The following is an 18,512-nucleotide window of genomic DNA, read 5'->3' as shown; positions in this document are numbered from 1 at the left end:
TGCCCCAAATGTGCCTCTATGCTTTATCTATAATGCAACGGAACTGCAATGCCACAAACAACGTGTGGAAGCTTTTCTAATATTAAACATCTGATTTTTAACAATGTGGTCAATACTTTGCTTTATTTTCTTGTAGTGATCTTGGTTTACAAATCCAGAGCTGCGATCACAGTTCTGCTGGCTGCTGTTAGGAATCTACTGGAAACGTACAGTAGCTGCGACCCCATAGGGCCATGCAATCCAATGCATTGTATTCTGGAAGATGTTTAGGGGAATAACTGGGGTCTAAGAGATAATGTTTGTCCTTGTGGACACTGACATACCGGCTCTGGCTTGTCAAGGTAAGGAGGCTTATTAGCCGTGCAATGCTCCTCTGGTAAATTTAATATGCAAATTGCCTCTTCAGAGAGGACTAGAACTCTATAGCGCCACCTGTTGGAAGCAGCGATCCTGCACGTGACTATCGACCCTTTAACAAGTCTTGCAATATGACTTAGGATAAAAGCCAAATCAGAATCTCAATTTGCAGGCTCGGTGTTTCGGGCTATTGGCCCTTGTCAGTGCAAAGTATGAGAACTGATTTGGCTAGGTGAAAAACTAGAATTCATCAGGCCCCATACTGAGGTCAGTAAGTATCTGCATTGTTGTAAACAAGGGAGCAGGGAGAGGAAGCTGCAGGAATAATGACTAGTGAACAGTCCTGCAGCACACATGCACGGCATACACCTGTGGGGGTGGCCGATTGTACCTCTGTGGCATATAGGATGTCGATAATTTTGGACAGAACCCCAACGTTCTCGCTTTCATGCTCCTGGCAAATCAGCTCAATGTCTCGCAGTTTGCTGAAGTAGAAATCTCGCTCTTTCTCAAGTCCGTCCACAGTCAACTTCAGTTCCATTAACTAAACACCCGGGAAAGAGAGAGAGAGACAGTGAATGATGGGACAGAGGACTCACTCTACAATCACTACCTTTGGAGTTCTAATTTATTGCTTTCTAACACAGTCACCTTTCATCCAAGAGAAGCTTGTCTTCATGTCACAGAAGAGAGATAAAACACAAAGTGATGTCACAGAAGAGAGATAAAACACAAAGTGATGTCACAGGACAGAGATCAAACACAAAGTGATGTCACAGTACAGAGATCAAACACAAAGTGATGTCACAGTACAGAGATCAAACACAAAGTGATGTCACAGTACAAAGATCAAACACAAAGTGATGTCACAATACAGAGATCAAACAAAGTGATGTCACAGTACAGAAATCAAACAAAGTAATGTCACAGTACAGAGATAAAACACAAAGTGATGTCACAGGACAGAGATCAAACCCAAAGTGATGTCACAGTACAGAAATCAAACAAAGTGATGTCACAGTACAGAGATCAAACACAAAGTGATGTCACAGTACAGAGATCAAAGAAAGTGATGTCACAGTACAGAGATCAAACACAAAGTGATGTCACAATACAGAAATAAAACACAAAGTGATGTCACAGTACAGAGATCAAACACAAAGTGATGTCACAGTACAGAGAGCAAACACAAAGTGGTGTCACAATCTAATAGATAAAGCTCAAGTGTGTTCACGTTTGTGTGTATGTATGTGTGTATGTCCGGGATTGGCATCTGCACTGTCGCAGCTACAGCCACAAGTCTGGACCCCGAGAGTGTCCTAGGCTATGTTGTGAGGCGAAATTTTAACCCCGCGCATTTCAATTCACCAAACAATTTTGCCCCTATCTATATAATGGGGAAAAAGTGTGTGTGTATCAAGCCCTGCCCCTCATTATGAGGTCATAATGGTTGCCATGGCGACGCTGATGTCATCATAGGTTGCAAGCCCCGCCGCTCAATATGATGTCATAATGGTTGACTATGGGATGGAGGATGTGTGATGGGTATATGGGAACGGGACTATGGGATGGAGGATATGTATGATGGGTATATGGGCATGGGACGATGAGATGAAGGATGTGTGATGGGTATATGGGCACTCGACTATGGGATGGCGAATATGTATGATGGGTATATGGACATGGGACTATGGGATGGAGAATATTTATGATGGGTATATGGGCACGGGACTATGGGATGGAGGATAATTATAATTTGCTATAACTAACCACAGTTAGTTACTATGCCCGGGCAGCGCCGGGCTCTTCAGCTAGTACATAAAGCACAAAGTGATGTCACAGTACAGAGATCAAACAAAGTGATGTCACAGTGCTGAGATCAAAAACAAAGTGATGTCACAGTACAGAGATCAAACACAAAGTGATGTCACAATACAGAAATAAAATACAAAGTGATGTCACAGTACAGAGATCAAACACAGTGATGTCACAGTACAGAGATCAAACACAAAGTGCTGTCACAGTACAGAGTAAACAGAAAGTGATGTCATAGTACTAAGCAAACACAAAGTGATGTCACAGTACAGAGATCAGACACAAAGTGATGTCACAGTACAGAGATCAAACACAAAGTGATGTCACAGTACTGAGATCAAACACAAAGTGATGTCACAGTACAGAGATCAAACACAAAGTGATGTCACAGTACAGAGATCAAACACAAAGCGATGTCACAATATAGAAACAAAACACAAAGTGATATCACAGTACAGAGATCAAACTCAAAGTGATGTCACAGTACAGAGATCAAACAAAAAGTGATGTCACACTGCTGAGATCAAACACAGTGATGTCACAGTACAGAGATCAAACACAAAGTGATGTCACAGTACAGAGATCAAACTCAAAGCGATGTCACAATATAGAAACAAAACACAAAGTGATGTCACAGTACAGAGATCAAACACAAAGTGATGTCACAGTACAGAGATCAAACACAAAGTGATGTCACAGTACAGAGATCAAACACAAAGCGATGTCACAATATAGAAACAAAACACAAAGTGATGTCACAGTACAGAGATCAAACACAAAGTGATGTCACAGTACAGAGATCAAACACAAAGTGATGTCACAGTACAGAGATCAAACACAAAGTGATGTCACAGTACAGAGATCAAACACAAAGTGATGTCACAGTACAGAGATCAAACACAAAGTGATGTCACACTGCTGAGATCAAACACAGTAATATCACAGTACAGAGATCAAACACAAAGTGATGTCACAGTACAGAGATGAAACACAAAGTGATGTCACACAGCTGAGATCAAACACAGTGATGTCACAGTACAGAGATCAAACACAAAGTGATGTCACAGTACAGAGATCAAACATAAAGTTATGTCACAGTACAGAGCAAACACAAAGTGATGTCACAGTACAGAGATCAAACACAAAGTGATGTCACAATACAGAGATCAAACACAGTGATGTCACAGTACAGAGATCAAACACAAAGTGCTGTCACAGTATAGAGTAAACACAAAGTGATGTCACAGTACTAAGCAAACACAAAGTGATATCACAGTACAGAGATCAAACACAAAGTCATGTCACAGTACAGAGATCAAACACAAAGTGATGTCACAATACAGATATAAAACACAAAGTGATATCACAGTACAGAGATCAAACACAAAGTCATGTCACAGTACAGAGATCAAACACAAAGTGATGTCACAATACAGAAATAAAACACAAAGTGATATCACAGTACAGAGATCAAACACAAAGTGATGTCACAGTACAGAGATCAAACACAAAGTGATGTCACACTGCTGAGATCAAACAGTGATGTCACAGTACAGAGATCAAACACAAAGTGATGTCAAAGTACAGAGTAAACAAAGTGATGTCACAGTACTAAGCAAACACAAAGTGATGTCACAGTACACAGATCAAACACAAAGTGATGTCACAATACAGAAATAAAACACAAAGTGATGTCACAGTACAGAGATCAAACACAAAGTGATGTCACATTACAGAGATCAAATACAAAGTCATGTCACAGCACAGAGATCAAAAACAAAGTGATGTCACAGTACAGAGATCAAACACAAAGTGATGTCACAATACAGAAATAAAACACAAAGTGATATCACAGTACAGAGATCAAACTCAAAGTGATGTCACAGTACAGAGATCAAACAAAAAGTGATGTCACACTGCTGAGATCAAACACAGTGATGTCACAGTACAGAGATCAAACACAAAGTGATGTCACAGTACAGAGCAAACACAAAGTGATGTCGCAGTACAGAGATCAAACACAAAGTGATGTCACAGTACAGAGATCAAACACAAAGTGATGTCACAGTACAGAGATCAAACAAAAAGTGATGTCACAGTACAGAGATCAAACACAAAGTGATGTCACAGTACAGAGATCAGACACAAAGTGATGTCACAGTACAGAGATCAAACACAAAGTGATGTCACAGTACAGAGATCAAACACAAAGTGATGTCACAGTACAGAGATCAAGTGATGTCACAGTACAGAGATTAAACACAAAGTGATGTCATAGTACAGAGATCAAACACAAAGTGATGTCACAATACAGAAATAAAACACAAAGTGAGGTCACAGTACAGAGAGTAAACACAAAGTGATGTCACAGTACAGAAACCAAACAAAGTGATGTCAAAGTGCTGAGATCAAACACAAAGTGATGTCACAGAACAGAGATCAAACACAAAGTGATGTCACAATACAGAAATAAAAAACAAGGTGATGTCACAGTACAGAGATCAAGTGATGTCACAGTACAGAAATCAAACAAAGTGATGTCACAGTGCTGAGATCAAACACAAAGTGATGTCACAGTACAGAGATCAAGTGATGTCACAGTACAGAAATCAAACAAAGTGATATCACAATACAGAAATAAAACACAAATTGATGTCACAGTACAGAGATCAAAGTGATGTCACACTGCTGAGATCAAACACAAAGTGATATCACAGTACAGAGATCAAACACAAAGTGATATCACAGTACAGAGATCAAACTCAAAGTGCTGTCACAGAACAGAGCAAACACAAAGTGATGTCGCAGTACAGAGATCAAACACAAAGTGATGTCGCAGTACAGAGATCAAAGTGATGTCACAGTACAGAGGTCAAACACAAAGTGATGTCGCAGTACAGAGATCAAACACAAAGTGATGTCGCAGTACAGAGATCAAAGTGATGTCACAGTACAGAGGTCAAACACAGTGATGTTACAGTACAGAGATCAAACACAAAGTGCTGTCACAGTAGAGAGTAAACACAAAGTGATGTCACAGTACTAAGCAAACACAAAGTGATGTCACAGTACAGCGATCAAACACAAAGTGATGTCACAATACAGAAATAAAACACAGTCATGTCACAGTACAGAGATCAAACACAAAGTGATGTCACAATACAGAAATAAAACACAAAGTGATATCACAGTACAGAGATCAAACACAAAGTGATGTCACAGTACAGAGATTAAACACAAAGAGATGTCACACTGCTGAGATCAAACACAGTGATGTCACAGTACAGAGTAAACAAAGTGATGTCACAGTACTAAGCAAACACAAAGTGATGTCACAGTACAGAGATCAAACACAAAGTGATGTCACAGTACAGAGATCAAACACAAAGTCATGTCACAGAACAGAGATCAAACACAAAGTCATGTCACAGTACAGAGATCAAACACAAAGTGATGTCACAGTACAGAGATCAAACACAAAGTGATGTCACAGTACAGAGATCAAACACAAAGTGATGTCACAGTACAGAGATCAAACACAAAGCGATGTCACAATATAGAAACAAAACACAAAGTGATGTCACAGTACAGAGATCAAACACAAAGTGATGTCACAGTACAGAGATCAAACACAAAGTGATGTCACAGTACAGAGATCAAACACAAAGCGATGTCACAATATAGAAACAAAACACAAAGTGATGTCACAGTACAGAGATCAAACACAAAGTGATGTCACAGTACAGAGATCAAACACAAAGTGATGTCACAGTACAGAGATCAAACACAAAGTGATGTCACAGTACAGAGATCAAACACAAAGTGATGTCACACTGCTGAGATCAAACACAGTGATGTCACAGTACAGAGATCAAACACAAAGTGATGTCACAGTACAGAGATCAAACACAAAGTGATGTCACAGTACAGAGATGAAACACAAAGTGATGTCACACTGCTGAGATCAAACACAGTGATGTCACAGTACAGAGATCAAACACAAAGTGATGTCACAGTACAGAGATCAAACATAAAGTTATGTCACAGTACAGAGCAAACACAAAGTGATGTCACAGTACAGAGATCAAACACAAAGTGATGTCACAATACAGAGATCAAACACAGTGATGTCACAGTACAGAGATCAAACACAAAGTGCTGTCACAGTATAGAGTAAACACAAAGTGATGTCACAGTACTAAGCAAACACAAAGTGATATCACAGTACAGAGATCAAACACAAAGTCATGTCACAGTACAGAGATCAAACACAAAGTGATGTCACAATACAGATATAAAACACAAAGTGATATCACAGTACAGAGATCAAACACAAAGTCATGTCACAGTACAGAGATCAAACACAAAGTGATGTCACAATACAGAAATAAAACACAAAGTGATATCACAGTACAGAGATCAAACACAAAGTGATGTCACAGTACAGAGATCAAACACAAAGTGATGTCACACTGCTGAGATCAAACAGTGATGTCACAGTACAGAGATCAAACACAAAGTGATGTCAAAGTACAGAGTAAACAAAGTGATGTCACAGTACTAAGCAAACACAAAGTGATGTCACAGTACACAGATCAAACACAAAGTGATGTCACAATACAGAAATAAAACACAAAGTGATGTCACAGTACAGAGATCAAACACAAAGTGATGTCACATTACAGAGATCAAATACAAAGTCATGTCACAGCACAGAGATCAAAAACAAAGTGATGTCACAGTACAGAGATCAAACACAAAGTGATGTCACAATACAGAAATAAAACACAAAGTGATATCACAGTACAGAGATCAAACTCAAAGTGATGTCACAGTACAGAGATCAAACAAAAAGTGATGTCACACTGCTGAGATCAAACATAGTGATGTCACAGTACAGAGATCAAACACAAAGTGATGTCACAGTACAGAGCAAACACAAAGTGATGTCGCAGTACAGAGATCAAACACAAAGTGATGTCACAGTACAGAGATCAAACACAAAGTGATGTCACAGTACAGAGATCAAACAAAAAGTGATGTCACAGTACAGAGATCAAACACAAAGTGATGTCACAGTACAGAGATCAGACACAAAGTGATGTCACAGTACAGAGATCAAACACAAAGTGATGTCACAGTACAGAGATCAAACACAAAGTGATGTCACAGTACAGAGATCAAGTGATGTCACAGTACAGAGATTAAACACAAAGTGATGTCATAGTACAGAGATCAAACACAAAGTGATGTCACAATACAGAAATAAAACACAAAGTGAGGTCACAGTACAGAGAGTAAACACAAAGTGATGTCACAGTACAGAAACCAAACAAAGTGATGTCAAAGTGCTGAGATCAAACACAAAGTGATGTCACAGAACAGAGATCAAACACAAAGTGATGTCACAATACAGAAATAAAAAACAAGGTGATGTCACAGTACAGAGATCAAGTGATGTCACAGTACAGAAATCAAACAAAGTGATGTCACAGTGCTGAGATCAAACACAAAGTGATGTCACAGTACAGAGATCAAGTGATGTCACAGTACAGAAATCAAACAAAGTGATATCACAATACAGAAATAAAACACAAATTGATGTCACAGTACAGAGATCAAAGTGATGTCACACTGCTGAGATCAAACACAAAGTGATATCACAGTACAGAGATCAAACACAAAGTGATATCACAGTACAGAGATCAAACTCAAAGTGCTGTCACAGAACAGAGCAAACACAAAGTGATGTCGCAGTACAGAGATCAAACACAAAGTGATGTCGCAGTACAGAGATCAAAGTGATGTCACAGTACAGAGGTCAAACACAAAGTGATGTCGCAGTACAGAGATCAAACACAAAGTGATGTCGCAGTACAGAGATCAAAGTGATGTCACAGTACAGAGGTCAAACACAGTGATGTTACAGTACAGAGATCAAACACAAAGTGCTGTCACAGTAGAGAGTAAACACAAAGTGATGTCACAGTACTAAGCAAACACAAAGTGATGTCACAGTACAGCGATCAAACACAAAGTGATGTCACAATACAGAAATAAAACACAGTCATGTCACAGTACAGAGATCAAACACAAAGTGATGTCACAATACAGAAATAAAACACAAAGTGATATCACAGTACAGAGATCAAACACAAAGTGATGTCACAGTACAGAGATTAAACACAAAGAGATGTCACACTGCTGAGATCAAACACAGTGATGTCACAGTACAGAGTAAACAAAGTGATGTCACAGTACTAAGCAAACACAAAGTGATGTCACAGTACAGAGATCAAACACAAAGTGATGTCACAGTACAGAGATCAAACACAAAGTCATGTCACAGAACAGAGATCAAACACAAAGTCATGTCACAGTACAGAGATCAAACACAAAGTGATGTCACAGTACAGAGATCAAACACAAAGTGATGTCACAGTACAGAGATCAAACACAAAGTGATGTCACAGTACAGAGATCAAACACAAAGCGATGTCACAATATAGAAACAAAACACAAAGTGATGTCACAGTACAGAGATCAAACACAAAGTGATGTCACAGTACAGAGATCAAACACAAAGTGATGTCACAGTACAGAGATCAAACACAAAGCGATGTCACAATATAGAAACAAAACACAAAGTGATGTCACAGTACAGAGATCAAACACAAAGTGATGTCACAGTACAGAGATCAAACACAAAGTGATGTCACAGTACAGAGATGAAACACAAAGTGATGTCACAGTACAGAGATCAAACACAAAGTGATGTCACACTGCTGAGATCAAACACAGTAATATCACAGTACAGAGATCAAACACAAAGTGATGTCACAGTACAGAGATGAAACACAAAGTGATGTCACACTGCTGAGATCAAACACAGTGATGTCACAGTACAGAGATCAAACACAAAGTGATGTCACAGTACAGAGATCAAACATAAAGTTATGTCACAGTACAGAGCAAACACAAAGTGATGTCACAGTACAGAGATCAAACACAAAGTGATGTCACAATACAGAGATCAAACACAGTGATGTCACAGTACAGAGATCAAACACAAAGTGCTGTCACAGTATAGAGTAAACACAAAGTGATGTCACAGTACTAAGCAAACACAAAGTGATATCACAGTACAGAGATCAAACACAAAGTCATGTCACAGTACAGAGATCAAACACAAAGTGATGTCACAATACAGATATAAAACACAAAGTGATATCACAGTACAGAGATCAAACACAAAGTCATGTCACAGTACAGAGATCAAACACAAAGTGATGTCACAATACAGAAATAAAACACAAAGTGATATCACAGTACAGAGATCAAACACAAAGTGATGTCACAGTACAGAGATCAAACACAAAGTGATGTCACACTGCTGAGATCAAACAGTGATGTCACAGTACAGAGATCAAACACAAAGTGATGTCAAAGTACAGAGTAAACAAAGTGATGTCACAGTACTAAGCAAACACAAAGTGATGTCACAGTACACAGATCAAACACAAAGTGATGTCACAATACAGAAATAAAACACAAAGTGATGTCACAGTACAGAGATCAAACACAAAGTGATGTCACATTACAGAGATCAAATACAAAGTCATGTCACAGCACAGAGATCAAAAACAAAGTGATGTCACAGTACAGAGATCAAACACAAAGTGATGTCACAATACAGAAATAAAACACAAAGTGATATCACAGTACAGAGATCAAACTCAAAGTGATGTCACAGTACAGAGATCAAACAAAAAGTGATGTCACACTGCTGAGATCAAACACAGTGATGTCACAGTACAGAGATCAAACACAAAGTGATGTCACAGTACAGAGCAAACACAAAGTGATGTCGCAGTACAGAGATCAAACACAAAGTGATGTCACAGTACAGAGATCAAACACAAAGTGATGTCACAGTACAGAGATCAAACACAAAGTGATGTCACAGTACAGAGATCAGACACAAAGTGATGTCACAGTACAGAGATCAAACACAAAGTGATGTCACAGTACAGAGATCAAACACAAAGTGATGTCACAGTACAGAGATCAAGTGATGTCACAGTACAGAGATTAAACACAAAGTGATGTCATAGTACAGAGATCAAACACAAAGTGATGTCACAATACAGAAATAAAACACAAAGTGAGGTCACAGTACAGAGAGTAAACACAAAGTGATGTCACAGTACAGAAACCAAACAAAGTGATGTCAAAGTGCTGAGATCAAACACAAAGTGATGTCACAGAACAGAGATCAAACACAAAGTGATGTCACAATACAGAAATAAAAAACAAGGTGATGTCACAGTACAGATTTCAAGTGATGTCACAGTACAGAAATCAAACAAAGTGATGTCACAGTGCTGAGATCAAACACAAAGTGATGTCACAGTACAGAGATCAAGTGATGTCACAGTACAGAAATCAAACAAAGTGATATCACAATACAGAAATAAAACACAAATTGATGTCACAGTACAGAGATCAAAGTGATGTCACACTGCTGAGATCAAACACAAAGTGATATCACAGTACAGAGATCAAACACAAAGTGATATCACAGTACAGAGATCAAAGTGATGTCACAGTACAGAGCAAACACAAAGTGATGTCGCAGTACAGAGATCAAACACAAAGTGATGTCGCAGTACAGAGATCAAAGTGATGTCACAGTACAGAGGTCAAACACAAAGTGATGTCGCAGTACAGAGATCAAACACAAAGTGATGTCGCAGTACAGAGATCAAAGTGATGTCACAGTACAGAGGTCAAACACAGTGATGTTACAGTACAGAGATCAAACACAAAGTGATGTCACAGTAGAGAGTAAACACAAAGTGATGTCACAGTACTAAGCAAACACAAAGTAATGTCACAGTACAGAGATCAAACACAAAGTGATGTCACAATACAGAAATAAAACACAGTCATGTCACAGTACAGAGATCAAACACAAAGTGATGTCACAATACAGAAATAAAACACAAAGTGATATCACAGTACAGAGATCAAACACAAAGTGATGTCACAGTACAGAGATTAAACACAAAGAGATGTCACACTGCTGAGATCAAACACAGTGATGTCACAGTACAGAGTAAACAAAGTGATGTCACAGTACTAAGCAAACACAAAGTGATGTCACAGTACAGAGATCAAACACAAAGTGATGTCACAGTACAGAGATCAAACACAAAGTCATGTCACAGAACAGAGATCAAACACAAAGTCATGTCACAGTACAGAGATCAAACACAAAGTGATGTCACAGTACAGAGATCAAACGCAAAGTGATGTCACAATACAGAAATAAAACACAAAGTGATATCACAGTACAGAGATCAAACACAAAGTGATGTCACAGTACAGAGATCAAACACAAAGTGATGTCACAGTGCTGAGATCAAACACAAAGTGATGTCACAGTACAGAGATCAAGTGATGTCACAGTACAGAAATCAAACAAAGTGATATCACAATACAGAAATAAAACACAAATTGATGTCACAGTACAGAGATCAAAGTGATGTCACACTGCTGAGATCAAACACAAAGTGATATCATAGTACAGAGATCAAACACAAAGTGATATCACAGTACAGAGATCAAACTCAAAGTGCTGTCATAGAACAGAGCAAACACAAAGTGATGTCGCAGTACAGAGATCAAACACAAAGTGATGTCGCAGTACAGAGATCAAACACAAAGTGATGTCGCAGTACAGAGATCAGACACAAAGTGATGTCACAGTACAGAGATCAAACACAAAGTGATGTCACAGAACAGAGATCAAACACAAAGTGATGTCACAGTACAGAGATCAAGTGATGTCACAGTACAGAGATTAAACACAAAGTGATGTCATAGTACAGAGATCAAACACAAAGTGATGTCACAATACAGAAATAAAACACAAAGTGAGGTCACAGTACAGAGAGTAAACACAAAGTGATGTCACAGTACAGAAACCAAACAAAGTGATGTCAAAGTGCTGAGATCAAACACAAAGTGATGTCACAGAACAGAGATCAAACACAAAGTGATGTCACAATACAGAAATAAAAAACAAGGTGATGTCACAGTACAGAGATCAAGTGATGTCACAGTACAGAAATCAAACAAAGTGATGTCACAGTGCTGAGATCAAACACAAAGTGATGTCACAGTACAGAGATCAAGTGATGTCACAGTACAGAAATCAAACAAAGTGATATCACAATACAGAAATAAAACACAAATTGATGTCACAGTACAGAGATCAAAGTGATGTCACACTGCTGAGATCAAACACAAAGTGATATCACAGTACAGAGATCAAACACAAAGTGATATCACAGTACAGAGATCAAACTCAAAGTGCTGTCACAGAACAGAGCAAACACAAAGTGATGTCGCAGTACAGAGATCAAACACAAAGTGATGTCGCAGTACAGAGATCAAAGTGATGTCACAGTACAGAGGTCAAACACAAAGTGATGTCGCAGTACAGAGATCAAACACAAAGTGATGTCGCAGTACAGAGATCAAAGTGATGTCACAGTACAGAGGTCAAACACAGTGATGTTACAGTACAGAGATCAAACACAAAGTGATGTCACAGTAGAGAGTAAACACAAAGTGATGTCACAGTACTAAGCAAACACAAAGTGATGTCACAGTACAGAGATCAAACACAAAGTGATGTCACAATACAGAAATAAAACACAGTCATGTCACAGTACAGAGATCAAACACAAAGTGATGTCACAATACAGAAATAAAACACAAAGTGATATCACAGTACAGAGATCAAACACAAAGTGATGTCACAGTACAGAGATTAAACACAAAGAGATGTCACACTGCTGAGATCAAACACAGTGATGTCACAGTACAGAGTAAACAAAGTGATGTCACAGTACTAAGCAAACACAAAGTGATGTCACAGTACAGAGATCAAACACAAAGTGATGTCACAGTACAGAGATCAAACACAAAGTCATGTCACAGAACAGAGATCAAACACAAAGTCATGTCACAGTACAGAGATCAAACACAAAGTGATGTCACAGTACAGAGATCAAACGCAAAGTGATGTCACAATACAGAAATAAAACACAAAGTGATATCACAGTACAGAGATCAAACACAAAGTGATGTCACAGTACAGAGATCAAACACAAAGTGATGTCACAGTGCTGAGATCAAACACAAAGTGATGTCACAGTACAGAGATCAAGTGATGTCACAGTACAGAAATCAAACAAAGTGATATCACAATACAGAAATAAAACACAAATTGATGTCACAGTACAGAGATCAAAGTGATGTCACACTGCTGAGATCAAACACAAAGTGATATCATAGTACAGAGATCAAACACAAAGTGATATCACAGTACAGAGATCAAACTCAAAGTGCTGTCATAGAACAGAGCAAACACAAAGTGATGTCGCAGTACAGAGATCAAACACAAAGTGATGTCGCAGTACAGAGATCAAACACAAAGTGATGTCGCAGTACAGAGATCAAACACAAAGTGATGTCACAGTACAGAGATCAAACACAAGTGATGTCACAGTACAGAGATCAAACACAAAGTGATGTCACAGTACAGAGATCAAACACAAAGTGATGTCACAGTACAGAGATCAAACACAAAGTGATGTCACAGTACAGAGATCAAAGTGATGTCACAGTACAGAGATCAAAACAAAGTGATGTCACAATACAGAAATAAAACACAAAGTGATGTCACAGTACAGAGATCAAACACAAAGTGATGTCACAATACAGAAATAAAATACAAAGTGATGTCACAGTACAGAGATCAAAGTGATGTCACAGTACAGAAATAAAACACAAAGTGATATCACAGTACAGAGATCAAAGAAAAAGTGATGTCACAATACAGAAATAAAACACAAAGTGATGTCACAGTACAGAGATCAAAGTGATGTCACAGTACAGAGATCAAACACAAAATGATGTCACAATACAGAAATAAAACACAAAGAGATGTCACAGTACAGAGATCAAAGTGATGTCACCGTACAGAGATCAAACACAAAGTGATGTCACAGTACAGAGATCAAACACAAAGTGATGTCACAGTACAGAGATCAAACACAAAGTGATGTCACAATACAGAAATAAAACACAAAGTGATGTCACAGTACAGAGATCAAACACAAAGTGATGTCACAGTACAGAGATCAAACACAAAGTCATGTCACAGTACAGAGATCAAACACAAAGTGATGTCACAATACAGAAATAAAACACAAAGTGATATCACAGTACAGAGATCAAACACAAAGTGATGTCATAGTACAGAGATCAAACACAAAATGATGTCACACTGCTGAGATCAAACACAGTGATGTCACAGTATAGAGATCAAACACAAAGTGATGTCACACTACAGAGTTCAAACACAAAGTTATGTCACAGTACAGAGATCAAACACAAACTAATGTCACAGTACAGAGATCAAAGTGATGTCACAGTACAGAGGTCAAACACAGTGATGTTACAGTACAGAGATCAAACACAAAGTGCTGTCACAGTAGAGAGTAAACACAAAGTGATGTCACAGTACTAAGCAAACACAAAGTGATGTCACAGTACAGAGATCAAACACAAAGTGATGTCACAATACAGAAATAAAACACAGTCATGTCACAGTACAGAGATCAAACACAAAGTGATGTCACAATACAGAAATAAAACACAAAGTGATATCACAGTACAGAGATCAAACACAAAGTGATGTCACAGTACAGAGATTAAACACAAAGAGATGTCACACTGCTGAGATCAAACACAGTGATGTCACAGTACAGAGTAAACAAAGTGATGTCACAGTACTAAGCAAACACAAAGTGATGTCACAGTACAGAGATCAAACACAAAGTGATGTCACAGTACAGAGATCAAACACAAAGTCATGTCACAGAACAGAGATCAAACACAAAGTCATGTCACAGTACAGAGATCAAACACAAAGTGATGTCACAGTACAGAGATCAAACGCAAAGTGATGTCACAGTACAGAAATAAAACACAAAGTGATATCACAGTACAGAGATCAAACACAAAGTGATGTCACAGTACAGAGATCAAACACAAAGTGATGTCACACTGCTGAGATCAAACACAGTGATGTCACAGTACAGAGATCAAACACAAAGTGATGTCACAGAACAGAGATCAAACTCAGTGATGTCACAGTACAGAGATCAAGTGATGTCACAGTACAGAAATCAAACAAAGTGATGTCACAGTACAGAAATAAAACACAAAGTGATGTCACATTACAGATATAAAACACAAAGTGATATCACAGTACAGAGATCAAACACAAAGTGATGTCACAATACAGATATAAAACACAAAGTGATATCACAGTACAGAGATCAAACACAAAGTGATGTCACAATACAGAAATAAAACACATAGTGATGTCACAGTACAGAGATCAAAGTGATGTCACAGTACAGAGATCAAACACAAAGTGATGTCACAATACAAAAATAAAATACAAAGTGATGTCACAGTACAGAGATCAAAGTGATGTCACAGTACAGATATGAAACACAAAGTGATGTCACAGTACAGAGATCATACACAAAGTGCTGTCACAGTACAGAGTAAACACAGTGTTGTCACAGTACAGAGCAAACACAAAGTGATGTCGCAGTACAGAGATCAAACACAAAGTGATGTCACAGTACAGAGATCAAACACAAAGTGATGTCACAGTACAGAGATCAAACACAAAGTGATGTCACAGTACAGAGATCAAACACAAAGTGATGTCACAGTACAAAGATCAAACACAAAGTGATGTCACAGTACAGAGATCAAACACAAAGTGATGTTACAGTACAGAAATAAAACACAAAGTGATGTCACAATACAGAAATAAAACACAAAGTGAGGTCACAGTACAGAGAGTAAACACAAAGAGATGTCACAGTACAGAGAGTAAACACAAAGTGATGTCACAGTACAGAGATCAAACACAAAGTGATGTCACAGTACAGAGATCAAACACAAAGTGATGTCACAGTACAGATCAAACACAAAGTGATGTCACAGTAGAGATCAAACACAAAGTGATGTCACAGTACAGAAATAAAACACAAAGTGATGTCACAGTACAGAAATAAAACACAGTGATATCACAGTACAGAGATCAAACACAAAGTGATATCACAGTACAGAGATCAAACTCAAAGTGCTGTCACAGAACAGAGCAAACACAAAGTGATGTCGCAGTACAGAGATCAAACACAAAGTGATGTCGCAGTACAGAGATCAAAGTGATGTCACAGTACAGAGGTCAAACACAAAGTGATGTCGCAGTACAGAGATCAAACACAAAGTGATGTCGCAGTACAGAGATCAAAGTGATGTCACAGTACAGAGGTCAAACACAGTGATGTTACAGTACAGAGATCAAACACAAAGTGATGTCACAGTAGAGAGTAAACACAAAGTGATGTCACAGTACTAAGCAAACACAAAGTGATGTCACAGTACAGAGATCAAACACAAAGTGATGTCACAATACAGAAATAAAACACAGTCATGTCACAGTACAGAGATCAAACACAAAGTGATGTCACAATACAGAAATAAAACACAAAGTGATATCACAGTACAGAGATCAAACACAAAGTGATGTCACAGTACAGAGATTAAACACAAAGAGATGTCACACTGCTGAGATCAAACACAGTGATGTCACAGTACAGAGTAAACAAAGTGATGTCACAGTACTAAGCAAACACAAAGTGATGTCACAGTACAGAGATCAAACACAAAGTGATGTCACAGTACAGAGATCAAACACAAAGTCATGTCACAGAACAGAGATCAAACACAAAGTCATGTCACAGTACAGAGATCAAACACAAAGTGATGTCACAGTACAGAGATCAAACGCAAAGTGATGTCACAATACAGAAATAAAACACAAAGTGATATCACAGTACAGAGATCAAACACAAAGTGATGTCACAGTACAGAGATCAAACACAAAGTGATGTCACAGTGCTGAGATCAAACACAAAGTGATGTCACAGTACAGAGATCAAGTGATGTCACAGTACAGAAATCAAACAAAGTGATATCACAATACAGAAATAAAACACAAATTGATGTCACAGTACAGAGATCAAAGTGATGTCACACTGCTGAGATCAAACACAAAGTGATATCATAGTACAGAGATCAAACACAAAGTGATATCACAGTACAGAGATCAAACTCAAAGTGCTGTCATAGAACAGAGCAAACACAAAGTGATGTCGCAGTACAGAGATCAAACACAAAGTGATGTCGCAGTACAGAGATCAAACACAAAGTGATGTCGCAGTACAGAGATCAAACACAAAGTGATGTCACAGTACAGAGATCAAACACAAGTGATGTCACAGTACAGAGATCAAACACAAAGTGATGTCACAGTACAGAGATCAAACACAAAGTGATGTCACAGTACAGAGATCAAACACAAAGTGATGTCACAGTACAGAGATCAAAGTGATGTCACAGTACAGAGATCAAAACAAAGTGATGTCACAATACAGAAATAAAACACAAAGTGATGTCACAGTACAGAGATCAAACACAAAGTGATGTCACAATACAGAAATAAAATACAAAGTGATGTCACAGTACAGAGATCAAAGTGATGTCACAGTACAGAAATAAAACACAAAGTGATATCACAGTACAGAGATCAAAGAAAAAGTGATGTCACAATACAGAAATAAAACACAAAGTGATGTCACAGTACAGAGATCAAAGTGATGTCACAGTACAGAGATCAAACACAAAATGATGTCACAATACAGAAATAAAACACAAAGAGATGTCACAGTACAGAGATCAAAGTGATGTCACCGTACAGAGATCAAACACAAAGTGATGTCACAGTACAGAGATCAAACACAAAGTGATGTCACAGTACAGAGATCAAACACAAAGTGATGTCACAATACAGAAATAAAACACAAAGTGATGTCACAGTACAGAGATCAAACACAAAGTGATGTCACAGTACAGAGATCAAACACAAAGTCATGTCACAGTACAGAGATCAAACACAAAGTGATGTCACAATACAGAAATAAAACACAAAGTGATATCACAGTACAGAGATCAAACACAAAGTGATGTCATAGTACAGAGATGAAACACAAAATGATGTCACACTGCTGAGATCAAACACAGTGATGTCACAGTATAGAGATCAAACACAAAGTGATGTCACACTACAGAGTTCAAACACAAAGTTATGTCACAGTACAGAGATCAAACACAAACTA

General features: G+C 38.2%; 1 protein-coding gene across 3 annotated transcripts in view; it reads right to left on the bottom strand.

Moving 5' to 3' along the window:
• MAPRE3 (microtubule associated protein RP/EB family member 3) overlaps nt 1-18,512 on the bottom strand; it is a 161,415-nt gene that overhangs the window by 8,587 nt on the left and 134,316 nt on the right. For all 3 annotated transcript variants that reach the window (XM_073562048.1, XM_073562049.1, XM_073562047.1), the window contains one exon: nt 749-901. In XM_073562048.1, coding sequence (XP_073418149.1) covers nt 749-901 — 153 coding nt within the window. The remainder of the gene's footprint in view (nt 1-748; nt 902-18,512) is intronic.

This window comes from Dendrobates tinctorius, unplaced genomic scaffold (assembly GCF_039654945.1).
Source record: "Dendrobates tinctorius isolate UK_male_01 unplaced genomic scaffold, ASM3965494v1 ptg000332l, whole genome shotgun sequence".
NCBI classification, from domain to species: Eukaryota; Metazoa; Chordata; class Amphibia; order Anura; family Dendrobatidae; genus Dendrobates; species Dendrobates tinctorius.
This window is presented reverse-complemented; position numbering and strand designations above follow the sequence as displayed.